We start from the raw sequence: 27,008 nt of genomic DNA, 5'->3' as shown, positions 1-27,008 counted from the left end.
TCAGGAATGATGCTGCGAGCCTTGGGGAAGGAGAGATAAATGGGAGGGGGTGGGGCTGGGGAGAAGGTAAGTGTATGGAGGAAGGGGTAAAGGTGATAGGTCGGAGAGGAGGGTGGAGCGGATAGGTGCGAAGGAAGATTGATAGGGGGACAGGTCATGAGGATGTTGCTGAGCTGGAAGGTTGGAACAGGGGTGAGGTGGGGGTAGGGGAAATGTGGAAACTGGTGAAGTCCACATTGATGCCTTGGGGTTGAAGGGTTCCGAAGCAGAAGATGAGGCGTTCTTCCTCCAGGCGTCAGTGGTGAGGGAGTGGTAGTGGAGGAGGCCCAGGACCTCGGCAGAATGGGAGGGGGAGCTGAAACGTTCGGCCATGGGGAGGTGGGGTTAATTGGTGCGGGTGTCACGGAGATGTTCCCTGAAGCACTATGTGAGAAGGCATCCAGTCTCCCCCAGGGCGTCACCAGTTTCCTCCAGGATCTGTAGTCCTCACTTTTGCCTAGTTCCTATTGAATGTCTAGTGATAGATATTCATCAAAATTACTGAGAAAGCATGACCAACTCTTTAAAAATGACCTCATTAGTAGTAATGTGTATCTATCTATAGAAGTATTAACCTGTTATGAGGTATGCATGCATTTAGTCCCTGGCACTGTGTATAAATCTACCCTGTAATTTTGTGATGAGTGTGCAGCTCAGTTATGCAGCATGTGTCCAAATGCCTACGAACATTGTGGCAAATTTGCACGAAGCTGCATTTGCTTCTGTAACAGAAATGTACTGCTTGTCTTGCAAGCAAAAACAAACCATCAGTCACTGATTGATCACTCGACACAGCTTTCATCCATTGGAGCTAGGTGTCAATTAAGACCTGTCTGACTTCTAGTGTATGATGCTGCTGCTGTGCTCTATAATGCTGAAGGCGATTCTTGCTCAATGTGCTCATCCTTCTCATTGGAAAACTGCTCATGCTCACCCAGCTTGTCCATCTCCATCAAATGGCATCTTTGCTTGTTCCAGTTGTGCAATGCAGAGCAAGCAAAGATAATTTGGCAAACACTGTAGGAAGTGCACTGTAGGTACCACCTCACCCAGCCCTCATCAGAGTCTCATCTTCAACAGTTCTGGTTGAAGAATGGGCTGCATTGAATTGATGCTTGACTTCAGACATGGGCTGTATTTTGAAGTCAACAGCTGTGGTCACAGAGTGTAGCCCTTGACCCCCCGTAACCATCCCTGCATGACATCTGGCTTTCAAATGCAGCAGGAAAAGGAGTTCTCAAGGATAAAGGAACGATGGCAGCTCCCTGTCGTCGATTTCCAAGATTGTGACAGCAACGATCACAGATGATTTGCACATCGATAGAATTGAATCCATTTCTATTGATGAAGTTGGACCTATGCTCCAATGTGTCCCACAGAAGTGTAGAATCATACTGTAATTGGACCAGAGATGTGCCATGATAATGCCGTGAGGCTGGTATGTATTGAACACCAAGTTCTGTGGATGGTGGGTGTGCCCATGGAGCATATCCTGAGGTGATGATGCCAGGCTTCCAAGATGGAGGTTCAGAGCAACAGGGGCTGAGCTGGAGACTCCAGGTTCCCACACTGATTTTTCATGTTAGAAATTCTTGGCATTTAGTTTCTGTCTGGTAGTTAGGAGAATGGGAGGCTGCATATCAATGAGGTAAGAGTAGGTACTACTGAGGGTGATAATAAACAATAATCGATGCAAAATTGGCGTCTCTAATGAGAACCTCATTGGTTAGGTCCTTGCTTGACATCCCAAATGAATGGTTACAAATTTTTCACCATGGTCCATGTAATTCAGGGCTGTGAGAATTCCACCCATTACTTCTTAGAAACATAAAGGAGAAAGAAATAGGTTTAGGAAGGGAATTCTAGAGCCTAGAGCTAAAGCAGCCTGAACCATGGCAGTCAGTAATAATTGGGGATGTGAAAGAAAACAGAAAAGCACAGGGATCTCAAAAGATTATAGAGCTGGAAGATGTTACAGAGATTGGGTGGGATGACACCACGGTAGAATTTGAAAAGAATAATTAAGACCTAAAAGCTAACTCCAAAATGAACACGTGACAGCTGGATAAAGTACTTAATCATCTCATATCCTTGATTTGAGATTCTTTTATCGCCTTTGGCTTGCTTAACATCTTGTATTTACTTAAGTATAGCTTTAATTTTTTATTTAGCTTGTGTTTCTCCCTTTTAGATTTCATTGCTTCCTGAAATAAATTGTCCAGTTTTTCTGCTGTTTTCTTTCTTCCTGCTTTGGTTTGTAAAAAGCAGTTGGAGTATTTTAGAGGAGCTTAGTAATAGGGACCACTGACCTATTTATTTTTTCTCTCCTGGGAAAGTAACTTGCCTCAACTTTGCACACTTTTGTAAGCACTAGATCAAGAGCCCAGTAACGGGAGTTCTAAGTAAGGTCTTGCATGTTATCACTTAATCCTTCGGTTTTTTTTAATTGTTTACTGTTTTTCACTTTACATGATGTAAAAGCAATCAGTATTCACACTCGAGAAAACAGTTCAGGCTGTATTACCTCTTCAGTGATAATGTTGCAGGTTTGCCTCTCTGTCTAGTACAGACTGTCTGAAGTCAGGAATTTGTCACTTTTCCGATTGCATATCTGCCCCACCCCATGTTTTACTAGATCGTGACACCGACCATGATGTACACACCGTTATCTTATCTTGCTTTTTAAAGCAAGAGGAAAAATGAGATATTCCAAATATATTTTGTATTCAAATTGGAACCACTCACTAAAAATGGTGAAACACCATTATTGTAATAAAAAAGTAGTTACCTTATTACAAAATAATAACTTTTATTTAATTAAATTTTCGAGAGAGCTTGTAAAAAATTTCAATATTGATTGTTTTATGATAGCATTTAATTTTGCTGATCTTTGCATCATCATAAAGCAATACAGTGGTTGATCCTGGGCACCTATTGAATATGTATTCAAGGTTGTAACCTATTCAGTATAAAGGCATTCTGTCAATATAGACACAACAGCAAATTGTGAGTTAGATTTACATCGTTTGAGAATATCTATTTAAAATTATGAAGGTTCTTTCAAGTCGAAGACTGAAAGTGCTGATGCTGATGCTGAAGGATGACCATCAGGCTGCTGTAGGTGGGGATTCAAACTATTACTTATTTACTGCATCAGAAAAACATACATGCATGTTTTTCGTCAGCAGTTTTTATTCAGTATTAACAATGAAAGAAAATAAAGTCAAGTAGCCTTCACAAATGCTTGTCCAGCCACCCTTGATATTTCAATGGGCGTAAACTGTGTGTTGTGCAATAAACATTTGAGAAAAGTAACTCAGTTTGATCCCTTGGCCCATGCTAAATTTGCTAATATTAAAGAGGAATAGCAACAAAACATTATAATTGAGCTTAAGCACTCCAATTTAGTATGGGGGTAAAAGAGGTTCCTACTCTTGACTGACGTCCAGTTATGTCTGTTTATAGATATGTGTGTGGACATGTACGTAGAATGAGGACAAAATGCCTCTTGGCTGATGAACAGCTGTCTAGGTTTAGAAGTAAGTTGGCCAAGCAATGCTGAGATCCATGAAGAATTGTCTATTGTGACTCAGTGCCTTCAAGAGTCAACTAGAGAGAATTAATTTTTTCATTTTGCATACTGTTGAGTTAGGTTATAAGGTTCACTTCAACTCTAGATTTTGGATCTGTAATTCGTTTTATGCATTCACAGTCAAACCACTAGATGGCACGTCCAACTAGGGAAAATACTAACTGCTGAAAGAACAGACTTCCTGATTACCAAATTAGAAACCAACGTTGGCATCAGATGTTATGGGGAAAGCCTGTGGCCTTCTCACATCCATTTCCAGATGGATGAGAATCTATTTATGACAAGTTGGTGTGAGAAGGTTTAATAAGATAAACTATGTCAGTAATCTTCATAACCAGCATTACAATATGTCACCTGTGCACTGCAGTTTCTATTTGACATTTTCAGAATCCCTTGTACATAGATTATCAGTTGGGAGAACAAAACTTCTTTCGTTATGATACAGTGACTTTGCCTTATGCTCCCTCTGCTTTTCTAAGCTGATACACTGCTCATATAATCACTTTCTTGAACTTTAATACATAGACAGTCAGCTTCATCTAATATATGTCTTTCTTTTGCCATAATACATATTCAGGCAACATGCTGTTACCCCCATTTGTGAGCTTTAGATGCTGCTGTCTGTCAGCCTCTGGTGGTTTATCTCTAGTGTCTGGATTTGCTTTAAGACTTGTACGTCTATCACAGTGGTGTTGCTTTGAATGTGAGATCAAAAGAAGATGAATTCCAGAAAAATTTTCCTTGTATGAAGAAAGGAACAGTCTTGTGTAAACATCCCCATGACAGCTCCCAATGAGTTATTTTACTGGAGCATTAGCACCCAGGATGACAGACAGGCAGAGACTACGTGCAAAATAGCAAATCACTCCCTGTGTGCCAGCAGGCAGTTGCCACAACAGAAATAAGATTTCTAAAGGAATTTTGTTCCATTTTTATTGTAAATGTTTGTGTGGCAGCTCATCCTTTTACAAGCTGTCTTTCCTTGGGAGTCTTGCAAAGCAGGCATTGGATTTTTTTTAAGAGGAGCTGTTTGTATTGAGGCACTCACCTGACAGAAAGCAGCAGTATCATGAATAGAATCAAAGATAAATTTGAGAACAAAGTCAAGATGGCTTATTGCACACTTATGTTTGTCATTTACTTATATGGGCATCGCTACTGTGGAAACAGGCCTTTTTGCTGGCTAAAAAGGGCAGCCTTCCAGTTTATTTTCATTTCAGAGTGCTTCAGCTGCATAGCACTTCCTGTTTATTCAACATCTTTACACCATTCTTCAGCCCCCGCTTTACAGCAACAGCCAAAGAACAACTGCAAGCCAACGGAAATTTAGAGGCATTAAGATCTTTCGGTAAACTTCCCCACTCTGTAATTATTTGTGTCATATCCAGAATTAAATCTGCCAATTAAACTGTCCCAAAGAGCTGAACAGGGGAGTTGTCGAAAGATGCAAATATTATGATTTAACCTTAAATTGATGGCAAATTAGGTCATGCTGATGAATAAGGAAAATGTTACAAAGAATCAAATTTATATTTAATCATTCATTTTGTATGTAAATAATGGAGATGACTGTACAACCAAAAAAAGTCTGCTTACTAGAATCAAATAACAGGTAGTGAAAGAAGAGCCAGTCTGCCAAAGCACACACAATAAATGTTTGCAAAATAAAATTTAACTCCATAAAAGTTGTCTTTTGTGATTAACAGTGGTCAGATGTTTGGAATTGGTCTAAACTATTTGTTTAATAGTAGGGGAGTAATCACATGGGGGAGGGGAATGGAAAGAGTGACTGAATTTATTTACTCAGATGTTATGCTGATGTAGGTGTGGAACTGAAAGTCACTGTGGGAACTGTGGGTTGTTTTTTGTTGGTATCTTCATAGTTCTGATGGTCATCGAATTTCCCAGCTTGTTGGTTTTGTTTATTCTGGACAGTGTATGTTTGATTATTTATCAGAAGGAAAAGGGAGTAGCTGGGCATAAAACTGACTGTGCTAGGTTTTATTTTTCCAGCAGTGTATAGTTTAGTACGTCGCAAATCTTTTAAAACCAGCATTCTATGGTATGATTTCTTTTGCTGAAATCTTTAATTCAATTCTAATTATTCCCAAGTATCATTGTATTTGTAAGTAACCATTCAATGATCTGACCATTAATTTTCTTTAAATCCAACCGTTTGTATCATTAAGGTTAGCTCTCATGTTTTTTTTTGATTTGTAAGATATTTTAATATATCCCATTTTATTATTCTCCCACTCACAGCCACGAGGGATTCTTGGGTTTAGCTATTTTGTAACATGCTAGCCAGCTCTTTATAATGCATTGTTCCTTTGGAAAATTTGATATCTACTGACAACCATCCATCAATATAGTCTGAAAATGGAATACTCTTTTCATGGAGAAAAGAGACAGTGGCATGCAAAATTTTTTGTTGATATACCTTTATGTTGAAGAAAAGCATTGTTTAAGCTTAAAGAGACTTACAGAATGTAATGTGGCATAATTATATGTGGCACTGACATCAATCGAAATAAATTTAATGTATCTATTTAAAAAAAAGGGTGTTAGCTTGTTGGTTTAAGCAGCAAATCAAACCATATGAAGTGCCAGTTGTGGTAACCCTTCTTTGTGTGATGGAGTCATAAACTATCCCATTGGGTCCATTTATGGTTAAAAGGTGAATGTTATTCTCTTTTTTATGTAGGCTTTTCAAGTTGCACGACAGCTCCTGCTGCAGCAACAAGCCAGTGGGTTAAAGTCTCCCAAGGGAAATGACAAGCAACCAACCTTACAGGTAAGTGTGTATTTATAGATTATATATAGTGTGTGTCGAATCATTATGGGAAGAATATGTCAGTGTACAACTGCCATGTACCATATTTATTAGAATAATGCAACATAATTAGTATAAAAGATTGGTATAAACTCAATCTAATGTTAGGTACTGAGGAAGTGGTTTGTTGTGTTGTTGATATTTCATTTTCCAAGGGAACTTTTAAAATTTGAACTGTTTTGACCACCTATTTGTGCAAATTCAAATAATTTGAAAGAAACAAACCAGCCACAATTCATAGTCAAACTAAGAACGCTGTTATCGAGGACACTTTTATAGTGGATTCTGTTACAGAACCAATGTCAATTCTTATCAAGGTTGGACACCCCCGCACTGAGATCATTATTGATATAGGTTTTAATAATGCATTCAAGAAGAATTAAATGTGTACTATGTTTATTCTAATATTGTCTTAGATCTTTGGTTTTTATATTTTCACCTATACTATATTAATGATTTTTGTTCATTGCATTGTCCTATTCACAATCTACATTGTGAAATGCACTCCACTTGTATGAATTGACCATTTTATTGGCCTCAGTAAAATCATAGACTTTTAAAAAATCTGCATTTCGCTAAGCCCAGTCTAGGATTACAACATTTTATTGATAATGAATGATCACATCAGCTACTATGCTTTCACTCTTAAGAAAGGCTAAATATCATGTTTCAATTATATGTTTGGATATTTGTTCTCACTTGAACAATGTGCATCTCCAGTAACCTGTCCTGTTCTCCACTGACATCCACGCACAATGGGCTGAATTTTCTGGACTAGGCAAGTTTGAGCACAGAGGTGACAGAGTTCAAAGATACAAGTGCTGGCTGACTTGCCAAATGCTCCCTGTTCTAGACACCACCATTTGTGTTGAAATAGTTTTGGGCTTCATTAGATTCACTAAAGGCCTTGTCAGCCAGGTCAAAGAAGGCTAATTAGGATTTCCCGTTGGCTTCCGACTTCCTGATAAGTTAGGAAGCAGTTTGACTGCTTGGAGACATGCAGCCATGGGCTGGCAGACCAGGAATAATCTGGACAAACCTCCCTGCATGCCTTGGTGTAAGTAAAGGATAAGGCCATTCTGGAAAGCTCACTTGCAGTGGTGGCCTGGCTGCTTTTTCTCTTCCATAATTAAATTTCTAGGATGAAGCAGTGAGCGTTACCTCCAAGTTGAAGCATCCTCTCAGTTACTTTGCTGTTGCTGGGTGTTCTTTTCAGGCTTAACAGCATCTGAGTGATCCCCCAGCTTTGAGAACTTGCTTGCTGCCCTTAACTGGGCAGGCAGCATGACTCCATACAATTAGGTGAAGCCATTGTCAAAATCACAAAGAGTGACAGCCTCCTCTCTTCCCCCATCGCCCCCATTCCTCCATCACCATTCAGAGTTTAGAACAAGACCCAATTCCTGTTTACCAACCCTAAAGGTCAGAGATCAGGTAGCTTTCACAGAGACCAGCAGTTGGGCTTGGATCATTCTTAAATTCTCATTGGGTTAACTCTCCAGATCTTTTTTAGGAAGATTAAATTTCATTTATAAACTCTGCACCACTCTCGATAGTGAGCATGATGCATGTTAGGAAAAGATTTTTTACTTAAAATCAGATTTCTTATTCAGAGGACTCAAACTTCAGGTTGTCAGCTGCTGAAGGGCTAATATTGAGACTGTTTATGAGTGGGTAGCAAACTTTGAGTGGCTGTTGCAAAATATCTCACATCACTGACAGATGCCATCCTTCACTGAAGCACTGAAAAGAATTAGTAACTTAAGTGACGGCAAAGAAACTTGTCTTTGCAATTAATTGATTGGCACAATTGAAACTGAATTTGGACATTACTTCCCTCCTCCAATATCAGAGGCACCTCACCAGCTGAAACAAGATGATCCAGGCAAATATTCTGTCAGCAACTATAGCTGCATTCATTTTTGCACACAATGAATTATCTTTAATATCTTTACCTCCAGCACCCTCCGACAATCAAGAATGGCAGGAATAGTAATCTTACAAGTTCAGCTCTATCTGTGAAAGTGAGCCGATCATTTAGGGAACGCTTCTGTATTGAATTGCAAAAAATGTTCTTCACAGTAAACTAATAAAATTATCAATTGTTGAAGGGTGTCGGAATATTCATTCTCTAGCATGAATTGGATCAACAAATTCCTGTTTGGTGGACTGAGTTTTTTGATCCACGTTGACCCGACTTTAGCTTAAAACCTGGGCCTATCTTCCTTTAAGTGAATAAAGTATCATTCATCTTTTGCCATCATTAGTTTTCAGATGTTGCTTGCAGAAATAAATTTGAATGCTCTTTGTGGATTACATGAAGCAGATATTGTGTAAAATGTTATCAGCTTTTCATATTGGAATGCAAAATATTGCCTGGAGATGTAGAACATAATTCTCCCAAGTTGATGTACAGCATAACATTTCAAGGAGGGACAAAAGACAAACTAAATGTACTGGGCCGGTCATAAGTGTGCAAATTGCTTACAATTTTCCTCAAATGTCACGTGTAATTATGGACATCCCTTCCCCCATTACTAGGTTTACCCATAGAATCTTACAAAAGAGACTCCCACCTAGCTAATTAACATTATCACTGAAATGGTAGGGTTGAGTCATTAGTTCCATGTGCATTTAATTAGAGGCAGACTGAAATTGGATTTAACTTATTACTTTTCATGGATCACTTTCTTGTCATCACTTCAAATTGGATTGCAGCCCCAGGTAACTAATTATAGGAGCCACAGGATCAAGAGTGAAGAAGAAGGTAATTAGGAACCACAGCGTTGGACCCTTGCTGATAGTCCACTAGTACTGTGGAAAAAATATAGTTTTATTTTGTAGCACTGCTACAAGCAGGGGCATTAAAATTGTGGAAATAATATTCTGCTGTGTCTGGAATCACGGGAAGGCTGCTGCCACCTATTGCGGTTTATGTGATGTGCAGCTGTGTTGAAGATGTTATGTCCACATGGTTCCACAATGAACTTCTTAATGCGTAGTTTAAACAAGTGAAGTCAACATATTGCATGTAGGCATGAGGTAATGCAAGAACTATGTACTCTGAGCCTTTTTCATTTCTGTGAAAACAAAAAAGCTATCAAACAACACTGGGTAGCAGGATGTGGAACAAAATTTCATATTTTGGACTAGGTTACGTGAGAATCGTCTGTACATTGAGACGTAACTGATAACTGTTGTCTGTTTAAAGTACTCTTCATTTGTGTAATTTTCTTACTGAATAGAAAGTGTCTGCTGTTTGAGAATTATACAACGTATGTATAGGCAGCAGTGAAAACATCATGATGTGATCTTTTCAAGCAGTGCTCATTGTTTCCAGAATAATATTAGTGGATTTAAGAACTAAACTGAGTTCAAAATTAGCCTTCGATATTGTATAATTTTTCTTTAATGATCAGGAACCCACAAGATTATTTTTTAAAAATCTGAAAACATGTTTCATATTTTAATAATAATTTATGTAAAATCTTTGTGTGGTTTAAAGGGCTTCACATTAAGGTCAAATGGTGTAGTGGTTTCGTCTTTTCTGATTGCTGATTGAATGAAGATCACAGTGGGCAATGAAAGCTGATCTTTCTTCGAAATTGGAGGCTTTCTCTGTTGAGAGCTCAGGGTCCTTTTCCTTTAGTTTATGTAGGCAGTATTTGAACTACTGTGCTGTACACATCATAGCAAAGTCCCAGCATATACACACCAAACGGCTCAAATCTGCAACTCATTACTGCACAGCACTGGAGCCCATCCAGTGGTTAGAATATTTCCTGAAGCCTACAATAACAGCAGTTAGTGCAAGCGCCACACTATAGAAGTGACAATGAGGGGTGGTCTACCCCTGTTGGCGTGGTGCCCAGTGAAGAAAACTAGTTGAGATAGCAAGACAGTAGGATTGCTGCCATCCATATGTGTCGAACTTGGATGAAGCTGAGGGTTTGTTTAGAAAGAGAGTGCAGTTTAAGCAATGCAACAGATCAGTCTGCTCCATTTCTTGCTTGTGGAGTGTAGAATTTAATTCACAAATATGTATTTTTATGATTTCTTTCAAGTGCTATGCATAGCTATTTTTTAATGACTTATATTGATTATTATGGATATACAGTTACTTTGCAAAGCCTGCATACGATTTCACAATTATATGAGACCAGTAAAGATTGGGGACTTAAAAAATGTTTTTCTGTCAGAAATAATTTGCTACATATATCAGATATTAGAAACAGATTTTAGAAGGTCTGTCTGAATTAAACAGATTTTATTGTTTGTATGTTTTCTTTTAGAATTATGGACAATCAATGAAGTTATAAGTTTGTCCCCTACCCATCTCTAACTAGAGGTGTAAATTAAGTTTTTGCCCTTTCTGAGCTATTTTGATGTTTGTGTTAACAGCTGTTGTCCATTACATAAACAGACTGGGGAAAGGGTGTGGTTCACATCTGTATGTTTTGCCATTTTGAAAGCTTTAGGATTTTTCCTGAGACTTTCGAATTATGTCACTCAAAGTAAGGCTATTTTAATAAAAATGAATAACATTGGAGAATCTTAGGTCTGCAAATTTTTGTCTGCAAAAACACATTTCTGCATCTTTTGCACATTTCTGTTCCCTCATTTACAGCTAACATTGGACAGCAATAAAGCGTAGAGTTGCTGTCACTAAATGATCACAGTTGCCCTGTGACTTGTGAATGAAGTTCCCATTGGAAAAGAGATTTTTGATAAAGTACTTCATTATTGTTTTGTGACAGGTTAGGATTATCCAGAAGTGTGAGCAATGTATTGTTTTCATTATCTTTCACAATGATGTAAAATAGGAATTATTGATCTTGAAGCACATTGTCTGATTTAATACCTGGGATTTTCATGGACATAGGAACATAAGAACAGATGAAATATGAACAGGAGTAAGGCACTCTGAGCCTGTTCTACCATTCGCTGATCTGATATGTCCACATTCCTGTTTACCGCAGTAACATTCCACACCCATTCTATCAAGAATCTATCTACCTTTGTCTTAAAAAATTTCAAATAGTCTACCTCCACCGTTTGAAGAAGAGACTTATGACGCCCTGTGAGAAACCTCTGCCTGAAATGGTTGCCCTTTATTTTTAAACAATGATCCTTTGTTCTAGATTATCTAGATTATAACGAACACACCGATTCCACACTCACATTGCCAAGACCGCTCAAGATTTTTATATTTCAACCAGGATGCCTCTTCTAAATCTCAGCAAATATAACACCGGCCTGTCCAATCTTTACTCATAAAATAATCCTCTTAATTCAAGGTGTTAATTCATTAACCCTTCTGTCAACTGTTTCCAATATATTTACATGTCCTTAAATAAGAAGGCAAGTACGGTACATAATATTTCAGATGTGGTTTCACCATTACCTTGAAGCATAACGTCCCTACATTTGTTTTCAATTCCTCGCATGATAAAAAAAATTTATAAAACTTGGTAATTAGTTACTATATACCAACCTTCTGTAATTCATGAACTAGATCACCCAGATCCCTCTGCATTTCATAGCTCTGCAATCTCTCACCAGATAATTTGCTTACCAAATTTCTACCAAAATGGATAATTTCACATTTTCACACACAGTATTCCAAGTATTAAATCTTTGGTCACTTAGCTGACCTATCTACAGCCCACTGTGGTCTCCTTATGCACTCTTCACAACTTACTTTCCTAACTATACTTGTGTGTGTTTAGCAAACTTAGCGACCATACATTTGTTTTTTTCATCCAAATCATTTACATAAAAGTGTTTAAAAGGTTGAGTACCAGCACTGATTTATGTGGTAGATTTTGCCAATCAGAAAATGCCCCATTTATACCTGCTTGCTTTCCTGATAGCCAACCAATCTTCTGTCTATGCCAAGACCATGGGTTTTTGTTTTCCACAAAAACCTTTGATCTGATACCTTATCAAATGCCTTCTGGAAATCTATGTAAGCACAATCATTGGTTCTCCTTTATCCATAGCACATGTTGTTCAGAGAACTCCAATAAATTGGTTAAACTTCCCTTCACAAAACCATGTTCATTCTGGACTATTACCTTGAAATTTTATAAGTTTCGGCTATAACATGTTTAATAATAGCTTCTACCAATTTCTCTAAGACTGTTTTTCAACTAACTGGCCCATAGATCCTTGTGTTCTGTCTCCCTTCCTTTTTGAGTAAAAGAGTCAGATTTACTATTTTCCAATTCAACAGAACCTTCCCCGACTCTACAAAATACTCAAAATTTAAAACCAACACCATAGCAGACACTGAAAACAGCAAGTGCTGGAAATCAAGGCAGGTAAGGCAGCATCCGTAAAGAGAGAGCAAGCTAACATTTCAAGTTTAGATGACTGTTGATGAGCTCTGTTGAAGAATCATCTTAGCTTGCTCTCTCTCCACAGACGCTGCCGTCCCACTGTGATTTCCAGCACTTTTTGTTTTAAGTACAGACTCCAGTATCTGAAGTAATTTGCTCTTACCACATTAGACACTACATTTAAGACTTTAGGAGGAAGTCCATCAGGATCACAGATTTATCAGTCTGCAGCTTCAACAGTTTGTTCAATACCCAATTTCATGATTATCGTAATTTTATTGAATTCTTACCTCCTTTTTTATTTGCTGGTTCATTGCTATTTTGGGGGTGTTACTTTTACCTTCAGTAGTGAAGATCACTGCAAAACTCCTGTTCAGTTTTTCTGCCATGATCTAATTTTCCATTATTAATTCCCCAAAATCACTTTTATATGGCATCAATGCTCACTTTGTTAACTCTTTTTTATAAATACCTATAAACTTTTACTATCTGTTGAAATATTCCTAGCTAGCTTTCTCTTATACTCCATTTTCCCATCATTATTGACCTTTTTGTAATTTTTTTGCTTTTTTAGATGTTCTGTCTAATCTTCTGATCTGCCACCCATCTTTGTGCAAATTTGTTATTTCTCTTCAATTTGAAATTCTTCAGTAAATGAGGCATTGTGGGTTTGCCAATGGAATGTTTCTTTCAGGTTGGAATGTATCTATTCTCTATATTCTTAAGTGTTCCCTTAAATGTTTGTTGCAGCATCTTTATTGTCTGGATTTCTTAACAGAGTTTGCCAGTTTACTTCAGCCAGCTCTGCTTGCATACTGTCATGCAATTCTTTAGGTTTTAAACACTAATCTTAGATCCACTTTTCTCTCCCTCAAACTGAATATAAAATTCAGTCATATCATGATTGCTGCTACTTAGGATCGCCTTCAGTATGAGGCCATGAATTAATGAATTATCAGGTCTAGGTAGCTTGATTTCTGCTTGGCTTCAGAACTATCTGTTTTAAAAGAACTGTCCCTCATACACTGTATGAACTCCTTAGCAGGGCCAACTTTGCCCATCTTTTCCAATCTATATTCTAACTCCAATTGTACCTTTCTCACAATCTGTCTCTGTTTCTTCCTTTGTACTACATCATACTACGTGATTCCTCTCGGAGGGCCTGTGTACCACTCCCACAGTGATTTCTTGCCTTTACCATCCCTCATCTCTACTCAAACTGCTTCTACATTTTGATTATTTGAACTGATCTCATCCCTCTTGATTGTGCAAATACTATGGTTAATTAACACAGCTGTTCCCTCACCAGTTTCTATCTTTCATTCCTCCATAAATACCATGGATCCTTCAATATTCTGGTCCCAATCTGTATTAGCCTGCAGCAATGATTATCCAGTCGTACTTCTATTTATGCCATCAGTTCATCTGTTTTGTTTCACAATGTATGTGCATTCAAGTGTCTTAGAGCCTTTAGCTTTGTCCTTTTTGTGAGGCTGAATTTTCCAATGACCTGAACAATGTGAATTATGGTGAGTCCGTTGGTAAAATAAAGCAGAAACGGACAAATGATGCTCTTGTGTTGAGGAAAAACATGTCCGATTTTCTGCTGGACGTTGTAACGGCCAGATGAGAATTTTGTTAGTGAGCACCAAGGGATGATGTTTCATGCATTTGCATCTCTTTATTCCTTAATTGTGCCTCGTTTATATTTAGATAGCTCTTTTCCAGGCGGTGGACAGGAACTGGATGGCAACCGTTCTCAACGTGAAAGTCTGAGCGGGTAGTTGGTAGTGCAGTTGGTTGGCATCTTTTCCAGGCCCCTATTTCGAACATCTTTCCCATTCACATACTCCATAATCAGCGATCGCCTGCACCTGCCACCCATGGAGGTTAGCACAGGCAAAATACCAGCTTCACTAAATTATCATGGCATATTTGCTGCTCACTTATAACACGATTCAGCACTTCAGTACTGTATTTTAGAACCTAGCAACACCTTCCATTATTGTGCTGCTGCCAGACAGCTCTGTGCACAGGGACAGGCATCTATTTCATACAAAGGAACAGGGTGCAACTCTGGTCTCTTAGCTTGCCTTTTTGGTGCAGTCATATTGTGTTTACATGGGTGCTTGCAGCATCTCTGCCATGCTTTGCGTTGCCTTTTGGCACAGACAGAAAACCAGGCAACTCGTCATGTTTGGTCGCGATGACCAGTCAAGGTGGCCTACTGTCACTTAGGAGCTGGTCTGTTGTAAGCCAGCAAATGTGGCAAGACCCATTAAGGGAAGATACTGCTTGCAATGTTGAAAGTGATAGGCCATCAGCCTTAGTGGGATATTGGTACAGTGTTGGGGTCAGAGTGAGTGTAAAGTAGCAAAGGGAAGATGGTCGCACTCACCCTTATGGAGTGCCAATGATCATTAATCTTCTAGCAGCGTTGCTGCACATTCCCTCAGCCTATGGATGCTGCACTGACCCAGGTAGCTACTTCAGACCTAGCTGACAATGTTTTGACGTAGTACGCAGCATGGATTTAAATCTGGTGCTCTTAGTATGAATGCCAGAAAATCCGGGCATTGGTCAGCATTTGGTGCTATTGAGGGCAAGATAAACATGAGAGTGGCACCACAGAGGCAGGATGCTTACATTATAAGGTGAACAGTGCAAAAGCTGTTTTTTTTTTAAGAAATGGGGATAACCGAGGGAAAACCTTCAAGAGTCTCTTCAAAATTGCCTGAACTGATTTTTGGAAAGATTCAGCCCAAAGACTGTAGGATGTTGATTGGCTCCTAGAGTTATCTCTATTCCTTCCTGGCATGGTCTGTCTATAATTACACATAGTAACACCATTCTCTCATGTCTCTTTGCTTTGGTTTACCATAGCTTCCCACACTTGATTCCTTCATAGAATCATAGAATCTATACAGTTTGAAGCAAGCTATTTGGCCCGAGACCATACCAGCCTTCCAAAGAGCATCCTACCCAGAACCACCCTCCTACCCTATCCCCATAACCCTGCATTTCCCAAACCTGGACGCTGGAAAATTTAGTATGGCTAATCCATCTAACCTGCACATTCTTGATCCCCTATAAAAGTCCTTCTCTACTGCTCTAGTTATTCAATTCTTCAGAACACCCGTCACAGAGGACTGAGATGCTTTTTAAAAAAGAAATTAACCAAAAACGTCATATTAAAATTGCCACAAGAATCACCTGACCACACAGTCTGGCGATGGGTCATGAAACTAATGTGGATGGAACCCACGTGGATTAGACAAGGGCAGCTTGTACTGAAGTTACATTTTCCCCAGGCAAGGAAACTAGTCAACTCCTTCTCTGGGGTGGGGCATGAAAACAGCCTGAGAACCTATCTAACTTGCACCATCATGAGAATAATCATATGTTGGAGATGAAATTTCAAGTAGAATTTTGGAAAAAGGCAGTGGAGTTGATTTTTGCAGAACTGAACCAAGCTGAAAAAGGCTCTCTCTATCTCTCTCCCAGGAGTAGAAGCCTGTTGACCACAGCAACTGTAAAGAAACACCATGTAAGTGAGATATTAAAAGATAGCCTTAATGTTCACAACCACTGGTGTTTCCAGAAATCAGTTAACAAATAGAGGTCTAAGGGTGAACCTTTATGCCTTAAGGAGACCCAAAAGGCTCTAGACTACATATTCTTTTATCCTCCTTTGTTCTTAATACTATGTCCTTTTAACTTGGTACTGGTGTTTTTGTGTGCGTGTGTCTTTATTATTTTTCTTGGCGTTAGCAAGTAACAAACTTACTCTGTTTAAACTCAAGAAATCCTTGTGATTGGCCCCTTACTGTTACTGTAGAATTTAATTAACTACATTTTCCTTGGTGGGGGATGTAACCACTTGCAAAAAAAAGCCTTAAACCTTTGACCTGAGCAAACAGGGAGGTCAAATAAAGGGGAGCCAAATCATGCTCACCTGATTGTGACATATCTTTTAATTGAGGGAAATTTCAAAAGGATGCATCAGTATTTGTATTAAAAAGGACAGATTAAAAAGGCTTAAGAAGAAGTCCATGTGAAGTTCCACACTTAAAAATAAGAATTTCTCCCACCTGTACCAAAACCAGGAACAAAACCTGTTTTGCTTGGAACAATATTTGTTAAAGAAAACAGCTGTCCATGAGAGCAGAATATCTCCATTGTCATTTGCAAATGTCAGGTGGGTCCACTTACATAAACATAAGCAGAACCCTTTTAAAATGCAGCAATCAAAAATGGAGAGGAATTATAAACTTAAACAACCTTACCCAAATGTCTGTTGTCATGTGTGTGTTGCTGATGGTGCTGAGGGAATTGAGGCAGAATGCTTAAATCTTAAAGTGGAATTCCCAACCCAAATCTATTAACTTTCTCACAATGGCTTTAATTCCCAACACAAACCTTCTATTAACTTTCTTGCAATGGGTTTCAACTAAGGTGCGATGTTGAATGAGCAGCTGACAGGCAGCTTGGCGCCTTAATTGTTTAACAAGCATATGAAGAAGGAACAAGAGTAGGCTGCTCAGCTCTTTGAGCATGCTGTACCATTCAATAAGTTCATGACTCAACTCGACATCCCTGTATATCCCCAATAATCTTTCATCCCCTTGGTAATGAAGAACCTATCTACCTCTGCCTTAAAAAAAACTCAAAGATTTTGCATCCACTGCCTTTTCAGGGCAGGAATTCCAAAGACTCTCAATCCTCGGAGAGAAAAAGAAGCTTCCTATCTCTGTTTTAAATTATTCCCCCTCTTCTACCCACCACCCCTTCTCCTCTCCCCCCACCCCTTTTTCTTTAAACTTTGACAACTATTGTGAATAATTTCCACCGAGATTTCAGGCTCATTTTTTTAATTCAATTTTTCCTCTTTGATAGCCTGTGTTAGCCTTCCTGGATCCATGATACCACATTCAGGTGACATAGCAGATCAATAACATCTACTTCCTTGATCTATTCTGCGTGTCTTAACAATACCTGAATAAGGCACCCCCACCCTTCCCCAACACTGTATGCCATTGCTGTGCTGTAACTTTCTCAGAGTCTGGTCTGACAGCAAAGCCAGGGACTCCTGGTTGCATTAGGCCCAGTATGGGCACTCCCGCTATTGGTGGCGTGGCGTCTGCAGTGGTGGCAGCAAAGTATGCCCAGAGTGGGGACTCCAGATTATCGGCGAGACGGCAGCAAAGCCAGGGACTTCTGGTTGTAGGGTGAGTATGGGACCTGGCATCGGCGAGGTGGGTGTCATGGTGAAAAGATGGCACCTGAAGAGTGGTGACTCCGATGTTGTTGGGTCTGGCACAAGTGGCAGTGAGGCAGTGGAGGAGGGCTGGCAGTGCAGGTGGCATTGGTGAGCTGGCTCAGGACTCAATTGCAGAGGCGATAGAATGAAGATAAACCTTCTTTCAGTTTTATTCTTAAATATTCAAAAGGGTGCCGTATTGTGGTGAAGGTTGAAGCTTTTCATTGTATTTTATTGTTTTACTCACTGTTAGTAACAAATCATTCAAATCAAATAAATTTAGCTATCTTTTAGTTTCTGGTCACAGCTGATTTTATCCAGAGAAAGTATGTGTGTGATATTGTTCCTCAAGTAAGTGGGGGAGAAGGTTGATGTGAACTCACTAACTCGATCTCTTAGCACTGGTGGAGAAGTAATAATAATTTCAGTGTTCACTTCAGAATGTAGCACCCACATTGTGACACAGTTCTCCATGATGCTGTTGATGGGGTTGATTGCCCAATGGCATTCTGTGAGAGTAAGCTAATAGTAATTGACTATTCAATCCCCTCGGCTTGTTCCATCTTCAGTCAAGACTTTTGTTCATTTATAGTTTACTTCCATTTACCCGCCTTTGTCTCATTGCTTCTAGACTTTTGAATTTTTCAGGCATCAAAAATTACTATTAGAATGAATCAAACGCAGTTGAGGAAAATAAAAGTTTGAAAAGAAGAGAAGTGCAAAGGGAATTTGAGAAAGAAAACTGTAGAGAAGGGACAAAATTGACAACTTTGAATACTTATGTATTTTAACTTTATTTAAGTTGTGTAAGGTTATTACATTAATAAAGTTACAGCTGACATTTAACCAGCAATGGTTTATTATGTATTTATTTATTTTCAGGATTTAAAAAAATTAAAACAAATGCATATCTTGGAATTATTCAGTTTTAAATGTTTACAACAACAACTTGTACTTACACAAAATTTACAGCATAGTAATTCATTTGATTACACAGAGGCCAAGGAAAAATGACTGGCAAGTTAAAAAGGAGCTGTTAGGTGTGTCTTCAAAGGTTTGGTCACATACTAGGGTTTTAAGGAGGATCTTAACACAGGAGAGTGAGACAGAGAGGTGTAGGGCTTTAGAGACAGAATTCCAATCTGTACAGTATCGGTAGCTGATACTGATAACCCTCAATTAATTTGCACAATTTGGGATAACTGTTCCAAGTAATCTTAAAAAAAATTGAAAATTCTTAGGATAATACTTTACTCATATATATCAATCATTCTTAGAACTAGTGAATTGTTAGTTACTAGGCCAATGTTTGTGAGGGTGAGAACAGAGACCATTAATTTCAAAACTAAAAATGCATTGTATTGTATGTTGTCACAACCATACAGTTAAGTGAGTTTCACCTTGATCATATTTTTAACAGTGAATGTTTGATGAAATGAATGAAAAGAAATATTGTTTGAGTAACTTAACATTTCAATAAATAAATAAATTCAAAATACAGCACATGCTGACGATCTGAGCAAAAAAACGAAGTGCTGGAGAAACATAGCAGATCTGGCAGCATCTTCTGGAGAGACAGAAGAGTTAAATTTTGAATTTGGCATGCCTCTTCTTTGCATCAATACTGTCACATGAGATTCAAAACAGTGCCTCTGTTTCTCTCTCCACAGATGCAGCCAGATCTGTGTTCATTCAGCACTTTCTGCTTTTATAATGTTTAAACAAGATGTGCTTGGCCTATAAATTTCCTCAGGTTGTGGCCACATGACTGCTGTATCTCTGGCAATAGTTTGACATAAATTAGGTTGGTTTCCACCAGACGTACAGTCAAATTATGGAGATGGAGTAAGGAGCAACACTGAGGAAATTCCAGACTTGCAGCCTCAAATTTAACTTAATGCCAGAATGGAATGCTTTGAGTTTGAACACTCAGTTTACATGCCATTCAATTTTTGGCTTCATTGAATTCAATGGAGTGTGAAATCACATTGGTGTAAATCAAGCTCCCACCTACATCTTTTTCCCAGATGTTTTGGACTAAAATTGGTTCATCAGTCTTTTCATATATGTGGTGAATTGGAATCTACATAAGTTGTCCCTTTTTCATTTACTGTCATGTAGTATTGTGACAAAACCACTTATTTGCTTTTAAATTCAGAACTCCACTAAAGTGTTTATATGCCGCTAGGAGGCATTACTGCCTTCTCTCCTCCAAGTTTATTCAGGAATTTCCCAAATGGGTACAACTGAGTTTTCTCGCTTGACACAATTTACACTTGATCAGATACAGTAGTACAGTTAGATTACTGAACTGACAATCCAGAGAATGAGAGTTCATTTCCACCATGGCAGTTTCAGAGCTGTTAGATCCTGTAAGAACCAACTAGTTCACTGAGTGCAAAATCATCTTTAGCCAAATCTGTCAAGATACAGATTCTTCTCAGTACCCACTTGATTTTCCCACTGTCACCATGCCTGCCTTTAGCTTCACTGTATTTGAATCTTTAGCTTCCCTCTACTTGACATCAAGAAATGACTAAGTACATTGAATACAGCAAAACTTGTCGCAGACATTGCTGCATCTCTAACCAAACTGTTCCCATATAACAAAAACAGTGAACCAATTTTCAGGTACTTCCTGTCCTCAAATAAAAACAAAGCAAATCTCACTCAAATAATTATTACACTACTCTACCCAGTCTACTCTGGATTGTTAGCAAAATGATATGAGGAGTTGTCAATAGCATTATCAAATGAGAGTTAATTATCAACAATCTGCTTAGTTCAGTTCTGTCAGCTACACCCAACACAAAGATTTCATTACAGCTTTCATCCAAATATGGATATAACCAGGCAAATTATCTCAGTGACGTGAGAGGGCCTTCTTTTAACATGATGCAGCATTCAACAAAGTGTAAGCCTGAAGAGTCTTGAGTAAAACTGAACTCAGTGGTGATGATGGGGTAAACTCTGCAGTGTCTAGCATCATACCAGATACGTGAATAGGCTTTGGTCATTGGAGAACAATCATTTTAACAGCATTGGATTTTCTCCATGCAGTGTCTTTGACCTGACTATCTTCAACTGCGTTATCAATAATTGTGTTCATTGCAAGATCTAATCTGGATTGTCTACTAATGTTTGCTATGTTCAGTTCTGTTTATAGTTCCTCAAGCAATGAAACCTTCCAGTAATTAAATCTTGGACAAGATTCTGGAAATTGGCTAATGACTGGCAAGTACAGTATCCACCATGAAACTTCTTGCAATAATCATAAAAAGCAAGAGAGAGTCTCACCATCTCCCAATGACATTTAGCAATATTCTCAATACTGAGTCTTGTATTATCCAAATTCTAGGAGCATTATTCACTGTGGGCACAATTGGTTCAGTCACATGAATACCAATGCTATTTGGAGAGATCGTAGGCTGGCAGTTTTGTGGTGAATTGGTGACTTTCTGACACCTAAAGTCTCTTCACCACCTGCAAAATAAAATCAGGAACTTCCAAAACAAGAGTTTTAAATTGTAGTCATTATCTTATGCCACCTCTCTGGGAAATGGACACAGGAATGTTAAGTGAACAAAGGATTGTAATATTCCTCCAGTGAAACATTCTGCTGGCCCTATCTAAGCTCTCACAGAAAGAATGACCACTTCTGTGAAATATTGGAAAGGTCAACCAGCTCTTTGGATATGTGCCACAGCATGAATCAGTGCCTTAGGGATTGTAGACTCCAGTCCCACTGAGCCCAGGAATTTGTTTGGGGCTCTCCTGATTGGTTACTTTAGATGTGGTGAGAGATTGGTATAAACCACAGAAACGTACATCTACAAAATGCCCATTGAAATTAGAGCAACTGATTGGGTGAACGTCTGAAAATATTTCCAGCAAAAACATGAGTTAATAGTATGACAGTAAGGGAGCTTGTCATTTTCCAAGACACAGTCTTTCAGACCAAGGATCCTTGTGCTTAGTTGTATCAACATAAAAGATGCCTTTACAATTTGTTTGTAGAAATCAGAGAGGTCGCCCATTGACTTTGCAAAGATCTTTATTCCTTATTCAACATCACCAAATCGGTAAACAGACATATATCTCCATGCTGTTTGCAGAACCTGGTTAGGGGCAAGTTGGCTATTTTCCTAACAAACAATAATGACTACAGTGGAAAATAATTAATTAGCTGTGAAATACTTTGGGACATTCTGAGGGAATATAAGATTCTTTCTTTCAGTTGAGGAGTGGGGCAAGTTATAGTTGATTAAATTGTCATTAGATGTCCTGTTTTGAAAATAATCCGTGTTAAAATGCGACTGCTAACTGCCTTAAGACTCAGGTTTTTGAATAAGTGATTATTTGCAAATTTGCTGATCCTAGTTTTGACTGTAGCTCTGGGAGGTTTGCAAGAGCAACCAAGAAACCATCCAGTTTTCCCCAGTTTCTGATTTCTGTTCAGTGCTTCCCTCCTGATAGCATGATTATTGGAAGGAAACTCCTGAGTTGGTTACCATGTGGGTTGGTTAGCTCATTTGATTGCACCACTGGTTTTCGATGCAGAGTGATACCAACAGTGAAGGTTCACTTCATCTTCTCAGCCTCGCCTCTTATTTGAGGCATGGTGACCGTCAGGCTAAACCACCACGAGTCCTTTCTGTCTGATGAAAGAGCAGCCCTATGGTCCTCTGGGATTATGGTGACTTTACCTTTTAGTTTAAAGCTTGTTCTAGCATAAAACCCATATGGTACAAAATCCAACACCGAAGAATAAAATAACATACTAAAATATATTCAAATCTGATAGTTTATATCAAATTGCAAAGAGGAATGGTTAAGTTTGTAAGACAATATCTAAACTTGAAAGTGATTTTAATGAGAGGTTTTGTAAATTTAGTGCCTTTTGCACCTCAACCTTCTGTGCCAATTTCTCTCCTCACATTAGAGCTTTGTCTTTTATGCTCCGATATAATTCAGAAGACATGGCTCTTGCTTCTTCATCAATTCATGAGTGAATACTGACAGGCAAATTTTAAAGGATATTTATCAGAGGAGTCATAGCTGAACCTAGCCTATTCCCGCTGATAATCCACATGGGTTATTTTCTTCTAACAATTAAGTAATCACACTAAAGATACTAGAACTATAGCTAAACTTCCTCTTGTTAGAAGTATGGGGGGGGGGGGGGGGGGGGGGGGAGTGACCAAGGTTGCTTGTAATGTCTTTGCTGTAATCTTGGTTGAGAACATCTAACTTAGCATTGTCTTGATCTGTATGGCTCAGTTACACATTGGCTAAGCTTTCAGGGGAGTTGAATTTAATCATGATGAACTTAAATGTGTGCTGCACTGTTCTTGGTTTTCCATCATAAAGTAAATTAACCCATTATTAAGTTTTGATTGAACAATATGAAGGCTTTGCTTTGTGTGCCATTACTTGAGCGATCTGTAATTGAAACAAACAAAACAAAAAAATTTAATCAGGCCATTAATTTTTCATACTTGGCAGCAGTTCAAAAAGCCTAATGAAATAATGTTAGCAGCATTTAGCTAATGTAAAATGCAAGGGTTTAAATTTGATCACCCCCCCCCAGAAATCAGGTCCAGGCATCATGATGCACAGTTAACCAGTGCCATAGACTGCAGTGCAGACAAAGACAAAAGTTTTACTATTTTATACCACTGCATATCCAGCCAGTATTAACTATGCTGTTGGTTGGCTTGGTGCCTAAGCAGGAGGTCAGTACTGTGTGTAGCTAATGCTGATTTAAACAAGCCTGCAAGCTGCGTTGTAGCAAGAGCAGTGATGGAAGTACTTTGAGCTGCATCTGACCTGGAGATGACAGGAGAATGGCACACACACAAGATCAAGCAGGCTCCTTCCTGGAGGTTTGCAAAGTGAGAATTTTTTTTGTTTTTGTAACAGAAGATCTTCCAGCCACATATATGTAAAGCATAGGCAGCATATTGCTTGAAGGCCAAAGCCAGGAATCAGGTCTTGAGGATCTGGATACAATGCCTATCGACACTGAATGGCCTCACACAAGCAGTTAAAGTCAATGGATACATTTTCAAGTGCTGTATCTTGCCATCTACTCCAGTCATTGTTCAATTCACTCCTCAATCAGTTTACCAACAATCTCTGCTAAAACTTATTATTAACTAGCATTCATATACTTCACTGAAACCCTAAGTTGGTACTAAATCACAGTCGCACTCACATTCACAACATAATGCACTGCCTTTCTCTACCCTCTTCTCCCCCCATTTTTCAAAAATGGAAGTTACCACAGTGAAGTAGATTGAATAATAATTATTGACACAGGCACACTATTTTCTAGACAAGGTGATGTATAAACTGGAGATAGCAAATGTACCTGTTTGGTTTTATTTCGAAGGAAAGAGATGGTAATGACTTATTAGAATATTTATTGCTGAGACCATGGACAGCAGAAGGGCTGAAATAACTGAAAGTGGGGACATCTTCATATTTAATTCTACCTCTCATATCCTGCACCTCCGATCCCACAGACACTTTGATTTAGAAGTTACAGATGATAGAAGCATGCCTATCCTACTTTCTCCTTTTTCCAATTTTATTTATGTGCCTGTTTGTTCCTATTAGATGCCTGGAAAGTGGTGGCTTTTCCTCCATCAGCAGTGGAGGAAGAACAAGGCGATAATGATGATAAAGATCTAAATGTCCACATAACTTTAGCACAACAGCCACTCCGAAACTGGCACTGTCTCTAATGAAGAGGATGATTTTGATTTGGGAGCTGCACACTCAAGATGGTTTGGTTTTGGCTACAAATAGGGCAGGAGCAAGGATATTGCTTGTGCCAACTCACTGGAGGATGAGGCCACACAAAATCTGTTGAAACCCTGAGTAGGAGTACAAGGCCAGGCAAAGGTGCCCACGATACTTGTCATTATGCACAAGAGATTTTTTTTTGCCTTTCCTATACAACTTGAAATTATATGAGTAGAAGGTTCATTTTATCATGGTTTTTAATTCTCATATTTTAGTCACAAACAGATGCTGTGAGTTTGGGCATAAAAAAGGTAACCTGTGGATCACTTGGTGAACTGGGAATTGGAATTGTTTTTATTGCTGTTAGTTTTGGATAGTTCTTTATGGGCAGGCCAGAAAGAGAAATGGCCACTCTAGATTTCCTTCCTTCTTCTTCTTTCTTCTGCTTAGCCTCCTCCACTTGTGTTGTTGCCAAGGGCTGTCCCTTTATGGTGGGAGGCTCTGCAGCATGCAGCAGATTTGAATGGATCCAGGCCAGGTGGTGAAATAGGTACCAAGATCATTGTTTTCCTTAGTAGTAGATTCATTCACAGAATGCATCCTCACCGTTCACAACCTCCTAATACTATCCCAGTGTGCTACTTGTGATTCTCTTTGTACTGTTTGAGACTGAATCTCTTTACATGTGATCCTAGTCCTTAACCAATGCCCATTGCTTCAATATATTTAACAACGTAGTCAAAAATCATTCCCAAAGCAGGATTTTTACACCTTCTTTAATGGGACGTAGTTGTTACTGGCAAGGCCAGCATTTGCTGACAATCCCAGATTATCCTTGGAATGAGTAGCCGTTTCAGATATAAGTTAAGAGTCAACACATTGTTGTGGGCCTGGAGTCCCATGTATGCTAGACTGGGAAGGATGGCAGATCTCCTTACCGAGAGGCAAACCAGGTTGGTTTTTAAAACAATTAATGATAGCTCCTCGTATAGTTTTAAGGATAGAGATTCATACAGCATGGAAACAGACCCTTCGGTCTAACTCATCCATGCCAACCAGACATCTCAATCTGACCTAGTCCTGTTTACCAACATTTGGCTCTTATCTGTATTCCTGTTCATATACCCATCCAGATGCCTTTTAAATATTGTAATTCTACCTTCCTCCACCATTTCCTCTGGCAGCATGTTCAATACATACACCACACTCTGCATGAAAAGTTATCCTTCAGGTCCTTTTTAAATCTTTTCCTTCTCACCTTAAACCTTTGCCCTCTAGTTTTGGACTCCCCCACTCCAGGAGAAAGACGTTGGCTATTATGCATCTCATGATTTTCTATACCTCTATAAGGTCAGCCCTCAGCCTCTGTTGTTATTCACCCCAGTCTATTCAGCAAATCCTAGTTCAATCTTCCAGTCCTGGCAACATCACTGTAAATCCTTTCTGCATCCTCTCAAGTTTAACAGCATCCTTCCTATAGATCAGAATTGTATACAGTATTCCAAAAGTGGCCTCACTAATGTCCTATACAACCACAACATGACATCCCAACTCATAAACTCAGCGTTATGACCATTGAAGGCAAGCATGCAAAATGCCTTCTTCACCACCCTGTCTACCTGTGACTCCACTTTAAAGGAACTATTTCACTGCCGAGATGTTCTTATCTAAAATCCTATAGACTTTGGAGTTCCTGAGTGTATTGCCAGAAACGACATCACCACAGACTTGGTATTTGGAACAAGTGGCAGTGTGTGGGAGACTGCCTATGGCAGTGGGTGAGAAGTGGAAGCATTGCGATCAGAGTTCCCTTTAAGCTTTGTGCATGCACACAGTAGTTGACATCAGTATGCCAATCGTGGCATTGTCCCTACCACGCACAACCCTCAGAGGCCCAGGCACCTGGGAATAAAATCAGACAAATTGTGACTTAACCCTCCACTTCCATGGTTCTCTTTCGCAACCATCACCCTGATAGCCCACCCATTCATCCCTGCTAGGAATGAGCAAGAGACCAGTTTACTGCAGATCAGTGGGATGATAAATAGCCAAGGCTAGGGCTTCATTAGTCGTGTTTAAGATGTTATTTACTGTGTGCAAACTATCAATTAGGGTCAGTGTAGTACTCACTTGCCATTTTTGGTGCTCCATGCACTCTTTTAATGGAAAGGGGCCACTGTGCTCATGATACCA

The 27,008-nt window shown here is 39.0% G+C and overlaps 1 protein-coding gene across 9 annotated transcripts in view; it reads left to right on the top strand.

Annotated features, from left to right (window-relative positions):
• The window catches only part of foxp1b (forkhead box P1b), a 476,491-nt gene that overhangs the window by 273,430 nt on the left and 176,053 nt on the right, over positions 1-27,008 (top strand). For all 9 annotated transcript variants that reach the window (XM_087994444.1, XM_087994447.1, XM_087994445.1 and 6 more), the window contains one exon: positions 6,336-6,425. In XM_087994444.1, the coding sequence (XP_087850570.1) occupies positions 6,336-6,425 (90 nt within the window). The remainder of the gene's footprint in view (positions 1-6,335; positions 6,426-27,008) is intronic.

This window comes from Chiloscyllium plagiosum, unplaced genomic scaffold (assembly GCF_037043375.1).
Source record: "Chiloscyllium plagiosum isolate Xiang-an unplaced genomic scaffold, Cpla_swu_hap1 HiC_scaffold_14, whole genome shotgun sequence".
In the NCBI taxonomy this organism is placed as follows: domain Eukaryota; kingdom Metazoa; phylum Chordata; class Chondrichthyes; order Orectolobiformes; family Hemiscylliidae; genus Chiloscyllium; species Chiloscyllium plagiosum.
The sequence above is the reverse complement of the archived record's forward strand: the minus strand, read 5'-3'. Positions and strand labels throughout refer to the sequence as shown.